This window comes from Microcebus murinus, chromosome 12 (genome assembly GCF_040939455.1).
Source record: "Microcebus murinus isolate Inina chromosome 12, M.murinus_Inina_mat1.0, whole genome shotgun sequence".
Lineage (NCBI taxonomy): Eukaryota > Metazoa > Chordata > Mammalia > Primates > Cheirogaleidae > Microcebus > Microcebus murinus.
In genome coordinates, this window is record NC_134115.1 from 60255831 (window position 1) to 60278800 (window position 22970).

At 53.9% G+C, this 22970-nt stretch overlaps 1 protein-coding gene across 2 annotated transcripts; it reads left to right on the forward strand.

Annotated features, from left to right (window-relative positions):
• Nucleotides 1-11820: 11820 nt before the first annotated feature.
• Nucleotides 11821-22960, forward strand: GRHPR (glyoxylate and hydroxypyruvate reductase). Of its 2 annotated transcripts, none has more exons than XM_076008853.1 (9): nucleotides 11821-11974; nucleotides 13642-13772; nucleotides 14671-14743; nucleotides 15374-15505; nucleotides 16701-16789; nucleotides 18214-18318; nucleotides 19070-19205; nucleotides 20401-20531; nucleotides 22468-22960. In XM_076008853.1, the coding sequence occupies exons 1-9, from the start codon at nucleotides 11892-11894 to the stop codon at nucleotides 22587-22589; spliced, it is 1002 nt and encodes a 333-aa protein (XP_075864968.1). In that variant the 5' UTR covers nucleotides 11821-11891; the 3' UTR covers nucleotides 22590-22960. The 2 variants fall into 2 exon arrangements, with proteins under 2 accessions (XP_075864968.1, XP_012624560.1); XM_012769106.3 differs by having other exon boundaries at nucleotides 15389-15505.
• Nucleotides 22961-22970: the final 10 nt, after the last annotated feature.

Consider the following 22970-nt stretch of genomic DNA (forward strand, 5'->3'; position numbering starts at 1 on the left):
TGATCCTTTTAGATAGGCACAGTTATCCCCACATTGCAGACAAGGAAACTGAGGTGCAGGTCCTAGGAATATCGCCCTTATGGTATGCAGTAGGTGGAGTCGGAACAAAGATAGGACTGATTGTCAAGAGGCAGGGACCCTGGTCCCTGCAGCTGTCCCTGGCTTCCAGCTCATCATTCACCCCTCTTATCTCTTCTCTAGGTGATGGGCACTGTCATGTGGCTTCCTCATATCCCACAGGCCAGTCCCCCGGGGCCTCGCTGTTCCAGTGCAGTTGGGGAGAGGTTCTGGCCTTTTCTTTCTCCACACAGAGCAGCAGGACAGGCATGACCTCAGGGCTCAGCAGAGCATGAGACCAGCCATCGCCCATCCACCTGCTGTCGTGTGCTGTGGTTACAACGTCTTCTTGCTCGCTCGGAAGCCCTGAGAACTCAGATCGGCCCTTTCACTCATTCTCCAAGCACTTATTGAGCACTGGCTGTGAGCATGGCAGCTGCAGTGGGGGTGGACCAAGGGCCAAGGAGCCAGGCTCCGCTCTGTTCTCTGACGCCAGCTGTGGGGCTTGGGTAAATCACTGCTGCGGCCTCTAACCGCAGTTTCCTCATCTGTAAATGGGGATAACAAATGACTCCCTCAGAGGGTTGTTGTGAGGCCTACAGGAAGAGAAGGGCATGACTGAGGCCCGCACAAGAGGCCCTATTAAGTAGGAGCTGAAACGGGCTCTCCAGGTGTTCTCTGGGTATGACTCAGGGGCCAGCTGCGGGTGCTCGCTGGCCTGGAACTGACACCCAGGATGACCACAAGGGAGAAAGTGCCGGGCTAGGAGGAGGAAGGCACTCTCACTGGGGGCTGGGAAGAGCTCTGGGAGGGCTTCCTGGAAGAGCTGGTGTTTGCACTAAGTGAAAATGGGTCCTGGCTGGGTGTGGTGGCTCACACCTGTAATCCTAGCACTCTGGGAAGCCGGGGCTGAAGGATTGCTCAAGGTCAGGAGTTTGAAAACCAGCCCGAGCAAGGGCGAGACCCCATCTCTACTAAAAATAGAAAGAAAGAAAGTGGCCAACTAAAATTATATAGAAAAAATTAGCCAGGCATGGTGGCACATGCCTGTGGTCCCAGCTACTCAGGAGGCTGAGGCAGGAGGATCACTTGAGCCCAGGAGTTTGAGGTGGCTGTGAGCTAGGTTGATGCCATGGCACTCTAGCCCCAGCAACAGAGTGAGACTCTGACAAGAAAGAAAGAAAGAAAGAAAGAAAGAAAGAAAGAAAGAAAGAAAGAAAGAAAGAAAGAAAGAAAGAAAATGGGTCCCACGTTGTGATCAGAGTTGCTGCCTGCATCCAGAACTTTCATTTAAAATCTGGATAGAGTCGACTGTGGTGGCACACACCTGTAGTCCCAGCTACTCAGGACGCTGAGGCGGGAGGTTTGCTTGAGCCCAGGAGTTCAAGTCCAGCATAGACAACATAGTGAGACCCTTTTTTTTTTTGAGACAGAGTCTCGCTTTGTTGTCCAGGCTAGAGTGAGTGCCGTGGCGTCAGCCTAGCTCACAGCAACCTCAAACTCCTGGGCTCAAGCAATCCTCCTGCCTCAGCCTCCTGAGTAGCTGGGACTACAGGCATGCACCACCATGCCCGGCTAATTTTTTTTTTTTATATATATATCAGTTGGCCAATTAATTTCTTTCTATTTATAGTAGAGACGGGGTCTCGCTCTTGCTCAGGCTGGTTTTGAACTCCTGACCTTGAGCAATCCGCCCGCCTCGGCCTCCCAAGAGCTAGGATTACAGGCGTGAGCCACAGCGCCCGGCCGAGACCCTTTTCAAATAATAAAAATAAAAAAATAAAATCTGGACAGAAGACTTCCTGCAGGAGATAACTTTGAAACGACTCTATGCACCGAGGGGACACCCTCAGAGCATCTTGGGGAGCCCTGCCTGCCCCCTCCATCAAATGACAGACATGATTCATTCATTCAATAAGTATTTATTACGCACCTGCTGTGAGGTGCCGGGCACTGTTGTTGGCACTGGGGGTATGGCAGCGAATAGAACAAGGCCCTTGCTGTCAGAGCTTACAGCAGAGTAGGCAACTAGACAATACGCAAATAAGAAATAAGGCAATGTCCAGCTGGCACTGAGTGCCAAGGGGGCAGGGGAAGCAGGTGAGGGGAGGAGAGAAGGAGCGGTGCTGTCAGGGAGGTCTGTGAAGGGCCGACTTCCCAGCCAGATCTGCAGGACAGGAGGGCGCAGGCCTCAGGGACATGGGGGGAGGGGAAGGTTCCAGATAGGGGAACAGAGAGCGCTGGGCAGAGCAGGAGGCGGCCAGGATGCCAGGGAAGCTGCAGAGGAAGGGAGGCAGGCCTGAGGGGGTGGCACACCCCTGGGGAGCTTCCTCACAGGAGCTCGAGCTGGCTCCGGCTGCCCCTGAGAAGAGACTGCGGCAGGACAAGGGTGGGACGGGGGTGCCGGAGCCTGCAGCAGAGGTGCTGCTGCTTGGACCAAGGTGGAGGCAGCGAAGGGGGAGAAGAGCAGGCTTCTGGTGTGCTTAGAGGTAGAGCCCGGGGGATTTTTGACAAGCTAGACCACCTGAGCCCCGAATGCCCTCCTTGGGCTGCGGGTCTGAGAGGTTCCCACCGTGGTCACACCAAACACCACCTAGAAATCTCCGCTTTCTGCAGGTGATTGTGAAAATAAGACCTTAAATGTTTTGTTTGGGTTTTTTTTTCTTGAAACAAGACCAAATGTAATCACTGTAAGAAAAGCTCCACCTCCACCTCCAGGGCGCTGCTTCCTCAGGGAGGCAGGGATTAGGTGAGATTTGCAGGGCTGTGTTGACTCCCAATTTAGATGCTTTCCATAAATTAATTACAGGGAGAGGGAGCCCTGGGGGCGGGTTCCAGGCAGCTCTTCCCAGACAGCAGCCCTGCTGCCTGGTGCCCCACGGGCTCTGAGGGGCTGCTGGGACGCCTGGTTTCTGCCTGAAGCTTGTCGCTCTCAGTCCCTATGGGGTGAGCCTCTTCCTCATCAGGAGAGAGCTCGGGCACATGGGAGCTTTGGGCTTTCCCCTGAGCAATGGGAAGCCATGGAAGGTGGCAGGCAGGGGAGGGACAGGAGCAGTTTTGCATTTTAGAGGGGACCTTTGGCAACTCCAGGAGAGTGTGTTGGAGAAGGCAAGGCTGGAGGCCAGGAGTTCCAGGTGGGGCCTTCAGGGAGGGGAAGAAGAAAGGGAAGTGGGCTCAACAGAAAGGGCAGGGGTTGCCACTAATACAGAACCACCTCCCTGGGCTGGTCTTAGTCGAGGCTCTGCCCTGGGGACCCAGGCCTGACACCCGCCTTGCCCTGGGCCTGAGCCCCTGTTGATACAGCTTCTCGGGGCCCATTGCAGGCCAGTGACTCATGAATGAACTGCTTAGCTTGTCCCTCAGCACAGTTCACAGCTTTGGCCCTAAGCATCGGCAGATGACAGAGGGACTTCCAGAGGTGTTTATGGGACTTTTGCTGCAGTAGTTGAGTGAACTGCGGCCTGCCGGGAGCCGCCTGCCCCTCCCTGTTCCTTACTCCTCCTCAGCCTGTCCTAAGTCAGGGATGGGGCTTGGTTCTCTTCCAGGTGGGAAGTGGCAACCTTGGCCTTCAAGCAGTGTGCCTGAGCTCCTCCCTCAGCCTCTGCTCAAACCCTTTTTCCTCTGAAGAACCCGCACACAGCAAGTCCCACGCCTCCTCCTCCGGGAAGCTGCACTCTGATCACTTCTGCCTGGGAGGTGCTGCTACGGGGCGTGGGGTTCTGGAAGCCCAGCTCCAGTGCCGGGGTTCCATGACCCTGAGATGAAACCTGCACTCCAGATCGAAGCCTGCAGGAACAGGCCAGACATGCGCTGTTTGTCTCCCTTCCCTCCTCCTCCTGCTTCCCACTCCCTTCCTGGTTTATTCTGGGAGCACTTTCTTAATAAATCACTTGCTCATGAATCCTCAGCCAAGACCGCTTCTGGGAAAGCCGATCCTCCTCGAGAGCTCCCCTGCAAAAGAGATCGATGCCTCCCAGGCCCGAGGCCTGCAGGTTCCTCCCCAGTGTGAAGAACAGTCTTGCCCTGAGGTCCCATGACACCTTGGTGGGCCCTCTCTGATGGTCTTCTGTTCCTGGATCCTGGGACGTGGCTCCTCCCCTTGTCTCTGCCCACAGTTGAGACTTTGCACACAGACTTGTCCTGCCCCCATTGGCTCTGCCCCCGCCTCACAGCCTCTCTGGGCCTCTGCAGCTCCATCTGCGCAATTGGGGTGCTGGCTCTGGCCCTGCGTGAGCAATGGTGCTCCTCTGGTACCCTGCAGGAGCTGCGTTAGGACATCCAGAAGAGATGCCCAGCTTGTTTAAGAATGAACAGTTGTGGCCCAGACCATAGGATCAAATATTCCAGCTGTTACAGCTCATTACTAAATCCCAGCTATGCCCCAAGAAGGATTAAGGAAAATGCGCTAGTAAAAATCCCCAGCAGAAGTAACGCACTCCCTCCCAGGAAGCTCTAAAAATCCAGCTATGGTAATCTTCTGGCGGTCTCCAACCAAACACATTCTGAGTGTTTGCACACCACTGGGGCAGCTGAGCAACTGGGCAATTGGCCTCTGCCTGGCAGAAAAGTGGCCCAGGGAGCCAGCTCTCTGATTCACATGCCGGATTTGGGGTAGCACAAGCTGCCAGGGGAGCTTTGTTAGGCTGAACCGCCTCGTGGAGGAAACCTCAGGCTGGATGGCCAGCAGCCTGGACAGGTCACTGCTCTGCCTGGAGCCTGAAGGTGACCCAAGCAGGTCCCTGTGCCTACTGACCCTCAGCTTTCATGTAGAAAAACTAGGGATGGTGTCCACACTTACAGAGATTCACTCACTCACAGGGAACGTGTTTATGGAGTGTGCACCCTGTGGGGAGGGTCACAGGGGGAAATGGGACAGGCACGGTGGGGACCACATTAGCAGAAAACCAGAAGCCTGCAGCCCCGCAGCCCAGGCCTCAGGGCCCTAGGCAGTAGAAGCTCCAGGTGATGCCCCGAGGCCATGGATGAATGAGCAGCTGTGTATAGAGCCAAAGGAGCCACTGGCAGCTCAGGACAGGGGCAGCCATCAGGGTTGTGGTCACATGCTTTGGGGTTAGTCTGTCTTGCTGCTATGAAAGAATACCACAGACTGGGTGATTTGTAAAGAAAAGTTTATTTGGCTCACAGTTCTGGAGACTGGGAAGTCCGACAGCAGGGCGCTGGCATCTGGCGGGGTCACCCCATGGTGGAAGGTATCCCATGGCCAGCAAACGCCCAAGATGGAGAAAGAAATGGGGCGAACTTGCCCTTTTATCAGGAGCCCCCTCCAGCCATAGCTAACCTACTCCCACGAGCCCTCATGACCAATCACCCCTCAAAGGGCTCAACACTCAACATTGTCACAATAGCAACTAAATTTCTACATGAGTCTTGGAAGGGACATTCAAACCAAAGCAGTTACCTTGACCTGGATTGGAGGTCCAGCTCGGACTCGGTGACCTTGGGCAAGTCCTTCGGGGTAGGACTTGACGCTCTCTGAGCCTCGGTTGTCTCCACTCAAAAGTGGGAATCCTGACAGCGCCCACTCGCCGGCTTATCGACGGGATGCTTATCACATAGTTTGGAGCCTGATGCTGTCTGAGCAGAGGTAGACCCCGAATCCCTCTGACTCCCCCAGGCTGGGGCCCTCTGTTCCCCGGAAGAGCAGGCCAAGGGACTGAGGAACTGAGAAAGAGGCAGGTGGCTTCCTGCGCAGGATGCAAGGCTGCAGCTGGGATGAGAGTCTGGGGAAACCCGCGTCTGCCACTGAGCTGGTAGAGCCGGTGCCCTCCCCCCTACTGCACTGGGGAAGCCAGCCTCGGTCAGCCCAGGGCCAGGTCCTGCTGGGCCTCCTTTCATTCTTTGGGGAGGCCTGGCCCCCCAGCCTGTAGCTCTGCCACTCACACCGCTCCCCCAGGGGCGCACCTGACTGGGAACTGAAACCTAAACACAGTTCCCAGGGGCCTGGGCTGGCCGAGGGGCCCCACTTGGTCCCTCTGCTACCCTCGGTGGCCAGGGCTCAGGCCCTTGTGTGGCAGCTTCAGCTTCCAGCTGTCATATGGGAGCCCAGGCAGGGGCCAGGAGAAAAGCTGGCCTCACTTGGTGTGCAGCATCAGGGAACTCCTTTCCCCTTGTTGGGCTTCAGTTTCCAAGTCTGTATAATGGGCCCAACATGCCCCTCCCACCCCACCGCCAAGCACACACCAAGGCAGGCATCCCCATCAGAGAGAAGAGAATCCGTCAGATGGTCTAGATTCAATCTAGATTCGAATCCAGTTCTTCCCCCTTACAAGCTCTGTGATATTGGGCAAGTCACTTCACTGATCTGTGCCTCAGTTTCCTCATCTGTAAAATGGGGGTCCTAAAATCTACTTCAACTGGCCTTTGTGGGGATTAAATGAACTTGTGCCTATGAAGTACCTGGCATGGATCACTCACTAGGAAGAAGTTCCCTTTCCTTGGGCCCCTCTCCTCCTCGGGTCATTACCTGGCCTCGCCTTCAGCTGCTGCTACTTGCTCTCCCCCTTCCGGCACGTGCCCGAGCTGCCCAGCCTCCAGGCCTACGCTCTTGCTGTGGTTCTGCCAGGAATGCCTGTTCTCCCTTTCTCATTCCTCCCGTTCCAAATCTTACTGCCCTCATTGCTCAGCTCAAGTGCCGCCTCCTTCAGGAAGGCCCTCCAAGGAGCGCCGGGCTGGGGACGAGAACACAGATCCCGGGCACCGGAGGGCGGCTCTGCCCCCTGGGGCCGCCGCCACCTTCAGCAGGATCAGTCTCCGACAGACGCGATTTTCTCCCCCACCCCGCAGTACACAAGAGTGCCCACTAGGTGGTGATGGAACGACAGAGACCCGGCGGGGAAGAGCGACACGGGAGGCCAACCAGGCACCGTTCGTTCCTGAGCGCCTGCCTTGTGCCCGACCGTAGGACAGCAGCGCTAAACAAAGCAGCAAGGTCCCTACTCTCAGGGAGCTTATGTTCTAGCTGGGGGAGGTTAGGCTGGAGGGAAGCACAAGAAACAAACAGGAAGTAAATAAAGCAGGAAAGCCATGGGGCAGAGGCGAAGACTATGCAGAAAATGCCAGGGCCCGCGTGCGTCCAGACGTCTGACCGCGCATCTTCAGCGTGGAGCCGGCTGGGACCGCCGCCTTTGAACTGAGAAACGGCCGAGCGGGCTGATTCTCTAGCCCTTTGCCGCTCAAAGCGCAGTCCATGGGCCACAACAGCATCTCCTGGGAGCTTCTAGGAAATGCAGGTTCTTGGGCCTCTCCATAAGGGATGGGATCAGAATCTGCATTTTAACAAGATCTCCAAGTCATTCATGGGCAATTAACGTGAGAAACTCTCCTGGAGTCCAGAAGTTTAGGGACAAATAATACCCACGGGCCACCTATTTTTATGACTCCCATGCTAAGAATGGGTCCTGCACAGAAAAAAAAATTATGTATATATATTAAAAAGATTTTGTGATACATAAAAAAATGGAATTCAAATTTCAATGGCCATAAATAAGTTTTGTGGGAACACAGCCACACCAATTTGTTTATGTATTGTCCATGGCTGCTTTCGTGCTATAATGGCAGCTTTGAGCAGTTGTAACAGAGACAGTGTGGCCTGCAAAGCCTAAAATATTTACTATCTGGCCCTTTCAAGAAAAAGTGTGCTAATCCATGCTCTAGTACATCTTCCTCTCCCTTTATGAATGAGCAGTGAGGGCCCGGAGAGGGGCAGTATCTTGTCCAGGGCCTCAGTGGAGCCCTGCCTTCCCCACACCACTCAAGGTCCTGTTTCCATAGGCTCAGGCTTTAAGAGACTGAAAGTCCCCACTTTCTGTCTCTTGGGTTGGCTCCAGGTTGTGAGGTCAGGACAGAGAGGTTGTGTGTAGACGTTCGGGCCAACGGCCCAGCTGACAGCCAGCATCAATGGCCAGATGTGTGAGTGAAAAGCCTTCAGATGACTCTAGCCGAACAGCCATCTGACTACAATTGCACAGAAGACCTGGAATGAGAACCACTAGCTGAGCCCAGTCAAACTCCGCACCCTCAACCATCAGAGATAATACTACAATGACTGCTGTTGCTCTAAACCACTGAATTTGGGAATAATTCATTATGCAGCAACAGATAACTGATAGACCATGTGTGACAAAACCTCAAAGCCATAAGAATAAAACATTACTGCATTGAAAAATTAACAAAATCAGAAGACAAACAACGAACTAGGTAAAATGCCACATATTTGCAACTCATTTTACAGAGAAAGGGCTATTTTCCTTATTGCACAAATAGTTCCTAAGACAAAGATGCCCAGCTCATATGAATAGGCAAAGGATATGAATGGATGGTTTATAGAAAAGGAAACAGCTCTTAAACGGATGAAAAATGATCAAGTTGGCTCACAGGAGAACTACACATTAAAATTACAAGATACCAATTTTTAAAAATAATCCACTGGGGAAATAGGTGCTTTCATACATTGCTGGTAGGGGTATAAATTGAACTTCAATGAAAAACATTTGGCAATACCTATCAAAATTTATAGTGCATATATTTTTTGACCCAGCAATTCTGCCTTTAGGAATTTACCTTACAGATATATTTACACATGTGCAAAATGATGTCTGCTTTTCATGTGGCATTGCTGGAATACTAAAAGATGAGAAACAACCTAAATATCCATTCCTAGGGGACCGTTCATTATGTATGGATGTTCCTACAGTGAAATACTCTGCATCAATACAAAGAGTGAGGCAGCTCTGTGTGTACTACTGTGGAGTGATCTCCAAGATGCACTGTTCAGTGAAAAGATAGGATGATGCAAAGTGTTTTTGTTACCATTTATATGAAAAAGTATGTGCATGTTTTTATATATGTGTTAAACATCCCTGGAAAGATGTACAAGAAACTGGGAACAGTGGCTGCCTTGTGGGGAGAAGACCTGGTGTGGGGGCAGAGACAGGGTGGGAGAGACAAAAATTTCACCCTTTGGGAATTTGTGTCTTGTGCATTTATTATCTATTCCCATCATAAAGAAAACACTCATTTAAAAATAGCACTTGAGTAGGTGTAAAAAATAAATAAATAAAAATAGCACTTGAATAACTGGTTAACAACTTGGAAAAACATTAAAAAGAGCTCACCTCAAACCATACACACAAAATGTTCCAAATAGATTCCAAATTTAAATCTAAAAGTGAAATTTCAAAAGTCATACAAACACTTGTATTTTTATTGTCATTCTTGGTTGTTGCACGCTAAATTGCAACTCCCCTGCCTTAGCAGTGCCCCTGTCTCTTTGTAGCCCAGGTGTCTTCCAGGCTCCTCTTCCACAGTTTCTACACTGGTGACTTTGGAAGGAGCAGCTCCAGCCCCGACCTCACCCAGCTCCAGAGCCATAGACTAGCCTCCCTCCTGGCCTCCGCCTGAGCGTCTCCAGGCATCAACTCACCACCTGCCAAACCCAACTTATCCACCTTTTCCCCAGCACCGCATCTGCCCTGTGCGCCTCCTGGATATCCATCGAAGAATCCCCCAGGCCAATACCTAGAAGTCCCCCTTCCTCCACACTCCCACAAGGCTTGCACGGTGGCTAAGAGCTCAGGTCTGGAGCCAGGGTGCTGGGCTTGAATCCAAGCTCTGCTTCCTGGTAGCTGTGCAACTTTAAGCAAGTGACTTCACTGTTCTTCAGCTTCCTTTGTCTGCAGACTGGGGACAGTAACAGTATGCCGTTTACAGGTGTTGGAACGCAGTAGCATTAGCGAGTTACCAGCCATGTGCAGTGTTTGGGACAGTGTCTGGAACTTACTAAGAGCTGCATACATGTGGACTACTTGTTATAACAAACAGTGTTCCCCAGAGAAGCCTGAAGCCTGGGTCAGCCTCCGCTATAGCAGATCCCTCTTCCTGGGCCCTCAGCTGATTCCATGTTCTGCTCCATTCCCTCCACCCGGGAGCACTTGTTGAGTGCCAGCTGTGTGCATTGCTTTGGGGGAGGGGACCTATTAACCTGGATAGGTTTGTCCAGTGCCCCCTGTCCTTGTTTGTCCCGGTGTATGGGAGGAGCTGGGCTCAGGTGACTGACAGAAGGCGCTCACTGATTAACAGAGGACAGAGGGCTTGGCTGGGAACAGAGAAACATCTGTGTGCCACTGTTTGATGAATTTCAGAGATTCTCCCTGAAGTGGCCTGGCAGTGCAGATAATGGTCTCTGTGTTAGACATTTATTAATGTGTTACCTAAGAGAGGGAGGTGGCAGGCTGGAGCTCTGGCAGGAATCCCAAGGACATGCTGTGTGATTCCAAGTTGGTGATGTCACTTCTGTAGATATGTGAGTCCCCTCACCTGGGCCCTCATGAGGCAAAATGAATTCAGATAAAATTAGTGGAGAAGGGATCACTCTTGCCCTCTGGGCCCTCCCAGGGCTGGGAGCATGTAACTGAACAGCCCTCAAACAGAAATGAAGCCAGTGAACTGAGGGACAGGCCTGCCCCTCCCTCCTTGTCCTAAGCTGTCTTCAGCTTCTGCATCTCTAACCAACTGCTGTCCTGGGCACAGGGCATTGGTTTCCTTGGATATATTAATATTTAAGTACCGTGCTGAGGTAAGCACTGTATACAGCGCATCCTCTCAGCAAGCCATGAGGCAGGTATATAATATCATTCCCATTTTACAGATGTGGAAACTGAGGCACACAGAAGTTTAATAATTTCTTGCTAGTGGTGGAGCGGGGGTTAAACCCAAGCAGTCTGGCTTCAGAGCCTGAGCCCCTAACTTCTGTTCTCCATAGTATCGGTGTGTGTTGAACATGCACCATGGCCAGAGCCCATGCACACCTTGCCTTGTTCAACAGTCCCAGCAGCCCTCAAAGGTAAGTGTTATCGCCATTTTGTAGCTGAAGAAACTGAGGCTTAGGAAGATGGCATGACCTTACCAAGGCAAAACAGCTTGTAAGTGGCAGAGCTGGGATTCAGACCCTGGGCCAACTGACAGCACACCTGGGTCTGCCTACGACCCACATGGCCCCTTGCAGCACCTCGGCCCTGGCCCTGTGCATGAGCGGCCTCCAGCCAGTCAGCAGGTGTCCAGCAAGCCTGGGGGTGGCTCACGACCAGCTAAACTCCCCTCACAATTGTGGCTTTCACATAGGGAGCTGCACCAAACACCAGAGAGGTCATTTCTGGATTCAGACTGCCACGCCCAGCCTCCTGAGAGTGCACAGGTCAGGTCGGACTGAGAGCCCAGTCTGTGTGACCAGAGACCCCTGCCTGGAACAGTGTGACCAAGATGGAATAGACTTAGCATGCATGTTGAGGGCACCAGGCCCTGGGAATGGGATCGGTCCCTTACAGCATCGGCCCACATTCTGACAGCCTATTTGGCAGGACTCAGACACCTACACACACTCACAGCGAACTCTCCTCGGAATGCCGCTTCACCCACCCCGACCCCAGCCTCTAGGGTGGTGGGTGTCATGCTTGGCAGCATCACCCCCGAACCTCTCAGCTCCACTGGTGCTGCGTGACACACGGACGCACAAGGCGCACACTCGGAGCCTCACACTCACCCCACACAAAGGCGCACCGTCCCTGTCACTCCCTGAACATGCACAGTCACACACAGCCACAGCCCCACACCTTCCCAGCGGAGACCTGCACTCCCACGCACACCCCCTGCCGGCCCTCCCCAGCTCCGGCCCCGCCCCGGACCCACCCCCAGCTTCGGCCCCGCCCTCCCCAGCTCTGGCCCCGCCCCCGCCCCGCCCCCGCTCTGGCCCCGCCCCCGCTTCCCGTCCTGCTTCCGTCCGGCCAGGTCCGGTTCAGTGTGCCCCGGCTGCACGGTACATGAGGCCAGTGCGACTCATGAAGGTGTTCATCACCCGCAGGATCCCCCCTGAGGGCTTTGCCGCGCTCACCCGGGCCGCAGAGTAAGAGCCCAGCGCCCCCCGCCGCTCCGCGCCCCGGGAGCCCCGCTGGGGGGGTGTGGGGAAGAGACCCGAGCTCAGAGCACCAGTGCCCCGGGACACCTGCGGCGCCCGCCCTGGAGCCTCAGGCACCCCTGCCCAGGGTGGCTCGGCGATCTCCTGGCACGCCTTTAGGGGCGCCCGGAGCTGCACCCGGGAGGGCTGGAGGCGGCCTTCGGAGGCCTCAATTGTTTTGGGGTGGGGGAGGGGGAGAGGACGGGGCGGTCCCAAGTACCAAGGAGAGCCAGGCCTGGCACTTGGAGGACCTTGCCTGGACTTTACAACTGTGCCCCGCTGGGACGAGCTTGGAGTTTGGGGGAGGCTTAGAGAAAGTGTTTTGGGTCCCAGCTGTGTCTCCTTGAAATGACCCTGGGACCTGCAATTCCCTCAGGCGGTGGGCGGGTAAGAGGGGGGGCCTGGAGGAGGTCAGCGGCCTTTGGACAGGAGAGATTGCCCACGAGGCAAGGCAAGGTCCAGGCTGTTAATTCTTGACCCTCCGACAGGAAGACGGGGTCAGGGAGGTCAGGGACTGTGGTGGTCACTGACCTGGCTCCTTGGATGATTGGCAGAGGCCTTTGATGACCTTTTAAAAATTGAACCCTTTCCCTCAGCCAGCCTTGCCAGGTGCTTCATATACATAAACTTTTTATCCTTGCAACACTGTGAAGTCAGTATTATAATTTCCGTTTCACGGATTTAAAAACTGAGGCTGGAAGGGGCTAGGTCATACAGCCCAAAGTCAGACAGCTCCAGCTGGCGGAGCTGGGTTTGTACTCAGCCCTGTCTGACTGCAGTCTGACCACTGCATTTTATCAGGTTTGCACTTCCAGTATCAGGAAGAAGGTGGGACCGAGTCTCGCTAACCATTCTAGGGGCAAGTGAGATTTTAAAATTTCACTCAGTGCAACAGAACCTTTGCTGAGGACCTGCTTTGTGTGAAGCAAGAGAATATGGAAGGCGAACCCACAGCACTAGTAGTAGCAGCAGCTCACGCTGCGTGCTCTGCTCATGGAAAGGTGGATGAAAGGTGGCCAGTGCCCGGGCTCAGTCCTCGAGGTGCTGCAGCTGGGTGTTCTGAGGGGTGCCAGCAGCCGTCCTGTGTCTTGCACACATGCGTGCTGGCCGCACTGAACCCACTGGCAATGGCACTGGGAAAAGTATCCGGTTCCCACGAGCTAATGTGGAAGCGGCACCCTGAAGCTCTCCATGTTGAGTGGCCTTGATTTTGTCTCCTACTTGGCACAGTCCAAGAGTTTTCTGTTTCATGGACTCAGAGAACATCCAAGCCCTGTCTGGTGCAGGAACACCCCCGACACACACTGGCCTTCCCTACAGTTGGCCGCTGCTTGGCCACCCGAGGCACCCTGTGAGTGTGACAGAGCTCTTTGCATTGAGCCAGGAGCCGTCCCCCTGACTTTCCCCTAACAGTTCCGGCTCTGCTCCAGGGGCCCCTCAGCTCTGTGACAGCCCTTCACCCTCAACCACTCTCAGGACAGTTCTGAGGCCACCCGTGCCTGGCCCTGAGTCCCCCGCCTCAGGCAGCCTGGGCAGAGCAAGCAGAAGGGACATTTCCCAGCTCTGCGGGGTCCCGGGCATGTGTGGAGCTGCCTGCTTCGCCTTCCTTCCCTCAGCTGTGAGGTGGAGCAGTGGGATTCGGACGAGCCCATCCCGGACAAGGAGCTGGAGCAAGGCGTGGCGGGGGCCCACGGCCTGCTCTGCCTCCTCTCTGACCGTGTGGACAAGAGGCTGCTGGATGCCGCAGGTGTGTGCACTGGGCCGGCCCGGGGAGGGCTCATCAGCTGCTGCTGCTGGCTCCCGGCAGCCCTGCAGTGCGCTCCCAGGGTTCTGAGAGCGCTTCTGACAATACCAGGCCGGAGGGGCAGTTGTTTGCAATGTCATCTGCACACACATTGCTCCTCCCTCCCGCTGTGAACCCTGGGCACCCTAGGAGGCCAGAGATCATGGTGTGGAGACAGTGGGGTGTGGGGACAGCACCCAAGGCCCTGGGCTCTTCTCCAGTCCTGCCACAGCCTTGCTCTGTAACCACAGCAAGACCCTCCCCGTTGTGGGCATGAGGGAGGACCTAGCTCACTGCCAAGCACCAACGGGCACCCAGGATGTGTTTCCACAATCCCAGCCACAGGTCTCAGCCCTGGGGTGGGTAAACGTTGCCCTGTGAGGTGGTTGTGACTGGGCTGCTGGATGGGGAGGGACCCTTGTGAGTTGGTGCTGAGGCAACCCATGCCCAGACCCTGGCCCAGAAGCTTTTGCTACCCTGCCTGGAGGAGAGGGTATGAGAGGGTCACACTCCAGCTACCTTCTTGTGCTCAGAGGTGTCCCTGGGGAGGCCCCAGGAGTGGCTGAGAGACCTGAGGCTTCACTGGGTGGATGGTCCAGCCGGTGAGAGCCGGTGCTGGTGGCAGAGGCCCTGAGGTGAACCCAGCCTTGCTGGAGACTGGGCCAGGCCACTTAACCGCCCTGAGCCACAGTGTCTGCAGCTGTCAAAGAGGATTGCTCAGAGTTTTAACTGAAGAACAGCAATGTCGGCCTTTCCTTTCATTCTAAGAAAATAATAAGCAGGTGTCCCTACCCTAGTTGCCAGCATTGTGGCTTTGAATTCCGTGAGGAAAGATACTAATGATGCATTTTCTGTGCAACAGGAGCCAATCTCAAAGTCATCAGCACCCTGTCCGTGGGCGTTGACCACTTGGCTTTGGATGAAATTAAGAAGCGGTAACTGCAGCTTGGACCCCTTTGGAAGGGCCCCTGGGGTGTGGTGTGGCTATGACAGAGGAGGAAGAGGAACTGTTTGTTTGTTTTTTACTTCATGTCCCTCCACTATCCAGGGAGAATGTGAGGTAGCTCTTGATAAAACCTGTCCACATGTGCACAGGTCAGTTACAGTAAACCCAAGGGATCAGAAGCAGTAGATAACCTCTCTATAGGTGTCACCATTTCACATTCATTAACTTCTTTGATCCCCACAAAAAGCCCTTAAAGTAGAAAAGGCAAGTATTATTTCCCTTTCAGATGAGGGTATTTAGAAAAGTAGTTACTTGCCCCATACCTTGAACCATGACCTTCCACCTTCATATCCTTCCCAAAGTGAGACATAATCAACATGGGAATGAGAACTGACTATTCCTCCCATCCAAGTACTAACCGGGCCTGACCCTGCTTAGCTTCAGAGATCAGACATAATCAGGCATGTTGAGGGTGGTGTGGCTGTATACATATTCCTAAGTGCTCCTTTAGAGTTCTGAGCTTCCTGGCAGACAGAGCAAAGAGGGAGCAAAGTAACATCATGGAAACGTCCCAGCCGTAGACATTGGTGAAGGTGCTTGAGGCTGATGTTCCTACCAGATGTCTGATTTGTAGTGGGATCCGAGTGGGCTACACCCCAGATGTCCTGACAGATGCCACCGCTGAACTCACAGTGTCCCTGCTGCTCTCCACCTGCCGCCGGTTGCCAGAGGCCATTGAAGAAGTGAAGAAGTAAGTGAACCGCTGGTGGGAAAGCCGGTTCAGCTCGGCAGCTGGTTCCTGAGCACGAGTGTCAGCCTGGCCCAAATGTGGTCTCTGTCCCTAGAAGTGTTCCATCTAGTGAGGGGCACGGACCCAGCCGCAATAAACGGCACGAAGAGAAGTCACGAGAGCAGAGGAGAAGGGAGGGACAGGTCATTTCTGCAGGTTGGTAAAAGAGTGGGAGAGGAGTGTGAATCAGGGAAGGCTTCCCGGAGAAGTAGGCAGTGGACGTCCTCTTGAGCACAGAGGTGCAGGTCCACTGTCCCTCCCCTGTGATGCTGAAATCTAAAAACCTCTGAGAGCTGAAAGTTGTTTCATAAACCTTTGGGGAACAAAACCTGACCACACTAACAGGAGGCTATTTATGGTTTTTATTTCTACTACGCAGTGTGAATATTCCTAAGTTTTGCTGCAGATGTACCACTGTGTTTGAAACAGGGAACTGCCTGACACTGCCGGGTGGTGTGTAGAACACACCATGGGCACCACACTGCCTTTCTAGAAACTAGACAATTTAAACATCTGGCCTGAGGATTTCAGATCAGGGCTTTTGGTCTGTACATCAAGGGTTGGGGAGGCATTCCGGGTGCAGGGGCTGGCCTGAGGCATGCAGGTGCAGCTTGGGTCACAGGGCTCACTAGACACAGTGCTGAATGTCCTACTTTCCAGCCCATCTAGGAGTTGGCACCTTCATTGGAGGTGGCTCAAGGCAGGCCCTGTTCCCTTGCCCACTCAGGGCAACACGGGGGGGCCTTGTGGCTTTGCTTTTTGTTGCTGTCCTAGAGCACTGAGAGAACTTGTTTTGGAATCGCAGATTCTGAGTTTGCAGCCTCTTGCTCCCACCTCTTCCCGGCTATGTGACCTCAGACAGGTCACCCTTTCTGGTCTCAGTTTCCCCCTTTGCAAAATGGTATGAGAGCCTGGAAGGACTCTTCCAGCCCTCGATTTCTGTGTCCCCGCTGGCTTTAAAGGAGGAGTCATTCCTGCTGCTGCTCTGCAGCACCGAGTGGCTGTGGGTGTGATTTGTCCCACTCTGTCTTGTCCTGTGACCTGGAGGGCAGGTTTATACCTTGGACCATGCCAGGGATGTGGGTCTGGGAGTTTTCGGTGGGCCCCAACTTTGCTCAAGGTTGGGCCTCTCACCAGCCCCGCTTTCCCTCTGCAGCGGTGGCTGGACCTCGTGGAAGCCCCTGTGGATGTGTGGCTACGGACTCACGCAGAGCACCGTTGGCATCATCGGGCTGGGGCGCATAGGTGAGGCTCCCTCCTGCCCCCAGCTCTCGTGGCTTGGTTTGAGTCCCTGGCACCACATGTGGGAATGCTGGAAGTCCTTTGGAAAGGGTTGCCTTACCTGTATGCTATCAGGGCACTTGGCATGTGGTGGGGATATCTCTAGTGAGAGATACAGCTTCATAAAACTCAGGCAAATGAATACTTTTTTTTTGAGACAAGAGTCAAGAGTCTCACTCTATTGCCCAGAGTAGAGTGCCATGGTGTCAGCCTCGCTCACAGCAACCTCAAACTCCTGGGCTCAAGCAATCCTCCTGCCTCAGCCTCCTGAGTAGCTGGGACTAGAGGCATGTGCTACCATGCCCGGCTAATTTCTTTCTATTTTTAGTAGAGACAGGGTTTCGCTCTTGCTCAGGCTGGTCTCAAACTCCTGAGCTCAAACAATCCTCCCACCTTGGCTTCCCAGAGTGCTGGGATTGATTACAGGTGTGAGCCACCACACCCAGCCTGAATACATTTTTAAAAATCAGGAGTTCCTTAAGAACTCAGTAGGTGATAGAAGAAGGTTGTTAAGGGCCAGGGTTCTTCACGATTATAGTTCCATAGAGAACAGATGATGGCTACAAATATTAGATTGGGGCCTTTAGGAGTGGTTTACTGTGGGAGAGCCCATGCTCCCCCAGGCCTGGATTCTAGAAGGCAGTTGATTTATGAAGCCTTAACGCAGGACCCAGAAAGCTCAGTGGGCAGAGTTTGCCTGCAGTTCTGCAGACAGGGCAGAGCTGTTTTTCTTCCAGTGGCCCATTTGGAGAAGTCTGGAAGAAAAGCTGGGGCTTAGGGAGGCTGCTGTCAGTGGTTCCGTCGTCATGCCTGGTACAGGGTGAGGGTAGGGAGTGCGGAGAACCTGTGTGGAGCTAGCGGCCCTGCCTTTCTCACTGGAGAGTTGTTTGGAGGAATCCAGCAGCTTTGGGGCATTTTCTGAGTCTGAAATCAAACTGCCCAAGCCTGTCTCAGTAGCAGCATGTAGGAAAATATCTTGTAGGTTTGGGGCAAGTTGACAGTTTGGCAGTTGCCACGAAAAAGTCAATTGAGGTCTGAGACTGCATCAACAGAAAGCAGAAGTTCCAGGAGGGGACTGCTTGACCAGGCATCTCCTGGGACGCCAGGTCCTGGCTCAGAGGTTGGCAAGTGGCCCTCAAGATGGCTGGGCCCATGAGAGGACAGCATCAGCCAGTCATAGCTACAGAGATGCCAAGGAGCTGTCTCTAGGTCCCTGAGGCAGTGTGGGCTGGCTAGGGGCTGGTTACGCTAGGGCAGCCCCCAGCTCTGGATGACAAGGGCCCAGTTAACATCGGGCTGTGCTGATGGGAGGATCTGCCCCCGAGGGCCCTGGGTGGCTGCCCCTGAGGGGTTGGGAACAGCCCTGGACTCTGACTTCTCGCCTCTAGGCCAGGCCATTGCTCGGCGTCTGAAACCGTTTGGCGTCCAGAGATTTCTATACACAGGGCGCCAACCCAGGCCTGAGGAAGCAGCAGAATTCCAGGCAGAGTTTGGTAAGTAAAACCTTGATTTCCGTAGGAGCCCCGTCCATGCCCAGTTGGGGAGCTCTGTTTGCTTTCATGGTGGCATTTTCAGGCAGAACACAGGAGCTCCAGGCATGCCCGGAAGCTGCTGCGTCCCTTAGATGTTGTCCAGTCTACTGGCCCAGACACAGGCCCACTCAGGGAGTGCAGAGACTTGCCCAGGCCATGCAGTGAGTCCTCTCAGGGCCAGGAGAGCACTCCAGGGCTTCTGTCTTTCAGATTCCCCTGTCACCACCGCCCATGTGACACAGCAGCACGGATGGTGAGGGACGTGAGGGCGGGCCGAGCACCTTCACCCCGTTGCCTTTTAATAAACTGGTGGACTCCGCCCCGGCCCTTGTGTGTGCCCCTCAGTCCAGGTGGATCTGCGCCCTGGTGGGGCACGGCGTGCGGAGCAGAGGGCAGGCTGGGCTCAGCCGTTCCTCACCCCCTTGGCACTGGGCCCTGAAGGTAGTGAAAGCCAGAGAGGTCCAGATGCCACTGTGTGACCTTGAACAAGCTCCTGCCCCTCTCTGGCTTCAGTTTCCCCATCTGTTACACCAAGGAAGGGGTGTGAATGATGTGATATACCAGGATCCCACGAATGGCAGTTGACTTTGTAGTCATCCAAGTTGTCCAGGAAGCTTCCGTTATGAGAGGAGGGAGGAAGGGTCTGGTCTGCCCCCCATCTTGCTGTCCCTCACCTGAGACCCACATCTGATGGAGCCCTGCCCTCCCCCAGTGTCTGTCCCCCAGCTGGCTGCCCAGTCTGATTTCATCGTCGTGGCCTGCTCCTTAACGCCTGCAACTAGGGGGCTCTGCAACAAGGACTTCTTCCAGAAGATGAAGAAGACAGCTGTGTTTGTCAACATCAGCAGGTATCCTAGGGCCACCTGACATCCCTGGGTCACCCAGTAAACCTGGAGAGGAGTTGTCCCCACTGCTGCAATCTGGGGATCTTCTTCCCTGTTGGTTGTTAGTGAGAACCCAGGCCAAGCCAGCTAGTTTCCATAAATGAACCAACTGACCCAGAAATACATGGGAAATGTTACACATGAGAGAGCCGGGTTAGGAAGAAGAGAATCAGAGCAGGGCCCAGGCCTGTCTGGTTCCTAGCAGTGGCGCTGGCCTGGCTCAGGACCTGGCACTCAGCAGTGTTCACACAGGCAGCGAAGGCGACATGGGCAGCGACTTTTACCAGGGAATCTCCAGCAGGTCTGGCGTCCTCCCGCAAAGGGTTGGACTTCACGACCCTAGTGGCCCTCCAGAGGCTGACGTTCCACATTGCTGAGCCTGGGTCTGTCTGACCTTGAGTTCAGTGATAGTTTGAACCTTGTGATTCTGGGAAGACTGACCCTAAAACTCAAATTATCTTAGTTCCTCAAAATGTCCCCAGGGATGCCTTCAAGCCACTGGGCATGTATGCAGGGCAGCTGGTACCCTTTGAACCTGTTTAAATCTGTTTGGAGGAAGGGATTGGATGAGGTCACCCTGAGGGGCTCCCTCATCTACTCCTAAGGTGCCTGTAATTACCAAAGTTTACCTATAAAGGAGGTGACCTGAGAGTGGCAGTGTGAAGAGTGCAGGAACACAGGGCTTGTGCTGCTGGTCAGCATAGTCAGAGCTTCTGTTTACTGAGCACCTGCTTGCACCCAGGATGTACAGGTGGCATGCTGTGGTAGCTGGGGGGCAAGGGGGAGGGGATCAGATTAGAAATACCTGGATGGGGCCCAACACAGTTGCAGACTTCTGGGCCCTGTTCGTGCAATAGTGCACATAAGAAAACTTTAATCCTCCCAGCATTCCTGGGAGTTAGGTGGTCTTCTTATCTTACAGAGGCACAGAGAAGTTGAAATTCTTGCCCAAGGTCACACAGCTAGAAAGTGGCAGGGCTGGGGATTCTCTAAGACCTGTATTCCTATACAGACAGGGTCTTAGTGAGCGTACTCTAAAACCTACCACTTTAAAAGCCAGTGCCAAGTGAGTGGGGGCATTCACTCTGTGAGTTCTGCCCTGAAGGCGGCCTGGGTGGAGGGAGTGCTGGGGCACCCGTCTCACCACTGCCATTCCCAGGGGCGATGTCGTAAACCAGGACGACCTGTACCAGGCCTTGGCCAGTGGTCAGATCGCAGCTGCTGGACTGGATGTGACAACCCCAGAACCACTGCCTACAAACCACCCTCTCCTGACCCTGAAGAACTGTGGTAAGATCTGCACCCTCCCAGTGCAAACCTGCTGCCGCCCTGCAGGGCCAGTGTTGGGGTGGGGGGTTCTGGAGGTGCAGGGCGTGAAGCTAGCCTGAGCAGTGCTGAGCACAAAGGGACACGCCCAGGGACTGTAACTGTTTACGTTGTTAGTGACAGTGGTCTATAATAGAAAGGGGCCTCATGAGCATGCTCAACTGGCTCTGTCCTAAAGGCACAGAGTGTAGGGTGAATGGATTTAAGACAGAGTAGGCCTGTGTGTCTTATACTCATAGCTAGTACTATAAGTTGCTATTATCAGTTTAACTGTGGGAAATGAGAAGTGTAATTATCATTCCAATCTTTACAACTTGTACCCGTTATGAAGCTGCTGTCTCTCAGCAACAAAGCCCACTTCTCTATTTATTGTGCTTTGCCTGGCCAGGGCTGGGCCTCTGTGCACCCGATTCCTGCTGTGCCAGCTGGCCCTACCAGGCCCTGTCACGGGGGACTTGCTCCTGCCTTCCTGTTGCATCTGGTAGCACCAGTTGCTTCCTGCTGGAGAATCCAGTTTGCAGTTTTTCCAGCACTCAGTTAACCAGTCCTGTTGGGCCCCCTCAGAGACACAAGCGACAGCCACTCAGTGCCTGGCTGCAGAGTCTGAATGTCAACTCCAGTGGGGCCCTGCCTTTAGTCTTCTAGGTTTCAACAGTCCCACCCCTTCCCTTTGTCCCCCCATCCCTGGGGTGGCAGATGCTTATAGCAGTTGCTACCTCTGATACCCTAGTGTGGGGGGTTTATGTTCCTCAGAGTCACCAGGAGGGGGTGACTGATCAAACACACATTGCTGGGCCCAAGCCCAAAGGGTTCTGCTTCAGAAGTTCCCAAATGACACTGATGCTGCCGGTCCTGAGACCACACTTAGAGAACTACTGCCTCAGTGTTTTCCCTGTTTGCCTCTTCAATTACCTAGTTAACAGCTTTATACCTAGTTAATAATCCTTTATAGTAAGTTTCTATTCAGGTAGCTAGTGTGACTTCTGCCCCCAGACTGTGAGTGGTCAGGGCCTTAGGCTGTCTGGACCAAGTCCCCGTGCTTTACTTAAATTCTGGAATAGACACCCAAACAGGAGGTCTTTAACTGCCTTCCCCAGTGAATGCTCCCATTATTGCAGCCCTTGGAAACTCTACTGTCCCCGCCTCCCACCCCAGCCTGCAAGGAACACTGGCTGTGATGTCAGCACTGTTGGCCATAGCCAGGAAAACTGGCCCCATCCCCCAAGGCCTGGGAGTTTAGTTCAGGGACCCAGGTGCTAGGTACTGCTTCTAAAGAGTAGTTTTTTTGGTTTGTTTTTAAGAGATTGGGTCTGGCAATATTGCCCAGGCTGGACTCAAACTCCTGGGCTCAAGGGATCCTCTTGCCTCAGCCTCCCAAGTATCTGGGGCTACAGGCACATGCCACCACACCCAGCTGGCAATTTTTTAGGGACGAATGACTTCACTGGCCCTTAGTGGGGCCAGAGGGAGCTGTGCTGTCCAGCATTCCGTCTTGGAGTTATTTTTGTAGATCAGAAGCCCTGTGGCCCTCTGGCATCATTCTCGGGGACACAGGGTGTGGGTGGCCAGTGCTAAACTCCTAAGCTAAATTGACACCATCTATTAACTGAAGGGCGGGGTCTAGATTAGCTCCAAGGCCTGTGCTAGTCCCACATTTAGGATACAAACTTCTCATCACACCATCTGGCTTTCCACAGCCTGGAGTCCCTTTATTCTGTTTCTCCAAGTCTCAGCCCTTGGGGCTTAGGGTATGGAATGCTTAGTGGCAGCAGGAGGGAAGGCAAAGCAAGGAATGACAAGGCAGCTTCTCTTTTCTCACTGGCTAAGCCAAGACATGATAAAAGAGCCCAACTGAAGGCTCTTGAGCCACCCTGCTTATCACCCTCTCTTCTCTTTCCAGTGATCCTGCCCCACATTGGCAGTGCCACTTACAGAACTCGCAACACCATGTCCTTATTGGCAGCTAACAACTTGCTGGCTGGCCTGAGAGGGGAGCCGATGCCCAGTGAACTCAAGCTGTAGCCAGGGCCGGGAGGCAAATGGCGCCCTGGTATTCTGTCGGACGTGCCCACAAGTGGGAACCAAGGAAAAGTCTGATCTGTCCTGATTCTGCGAGGGAAGACTGGTGCTGACAGATGTGCTTGCCACTTTTGTGGTTGGATACGCCTAGACCAAATGTGTAATGCTATTATTAAATAGTTTTGGGGGAAGCTAACGAAAAAGCATCAAACCAAGTGCAGTGGCTTGTGCTTGGAGTCCCAGCTCCTCGAGAGCCTGTGGCCAGAAGTGAGCTATGATGCCACCTATGAATAGCTACCGCATTCCAGCCTGGGTGACACAGTGAGATCCCATCTCTAAAAAGAATAAAAAGAGCATCTGCTTACCTCATCTAACTCGGGGCTT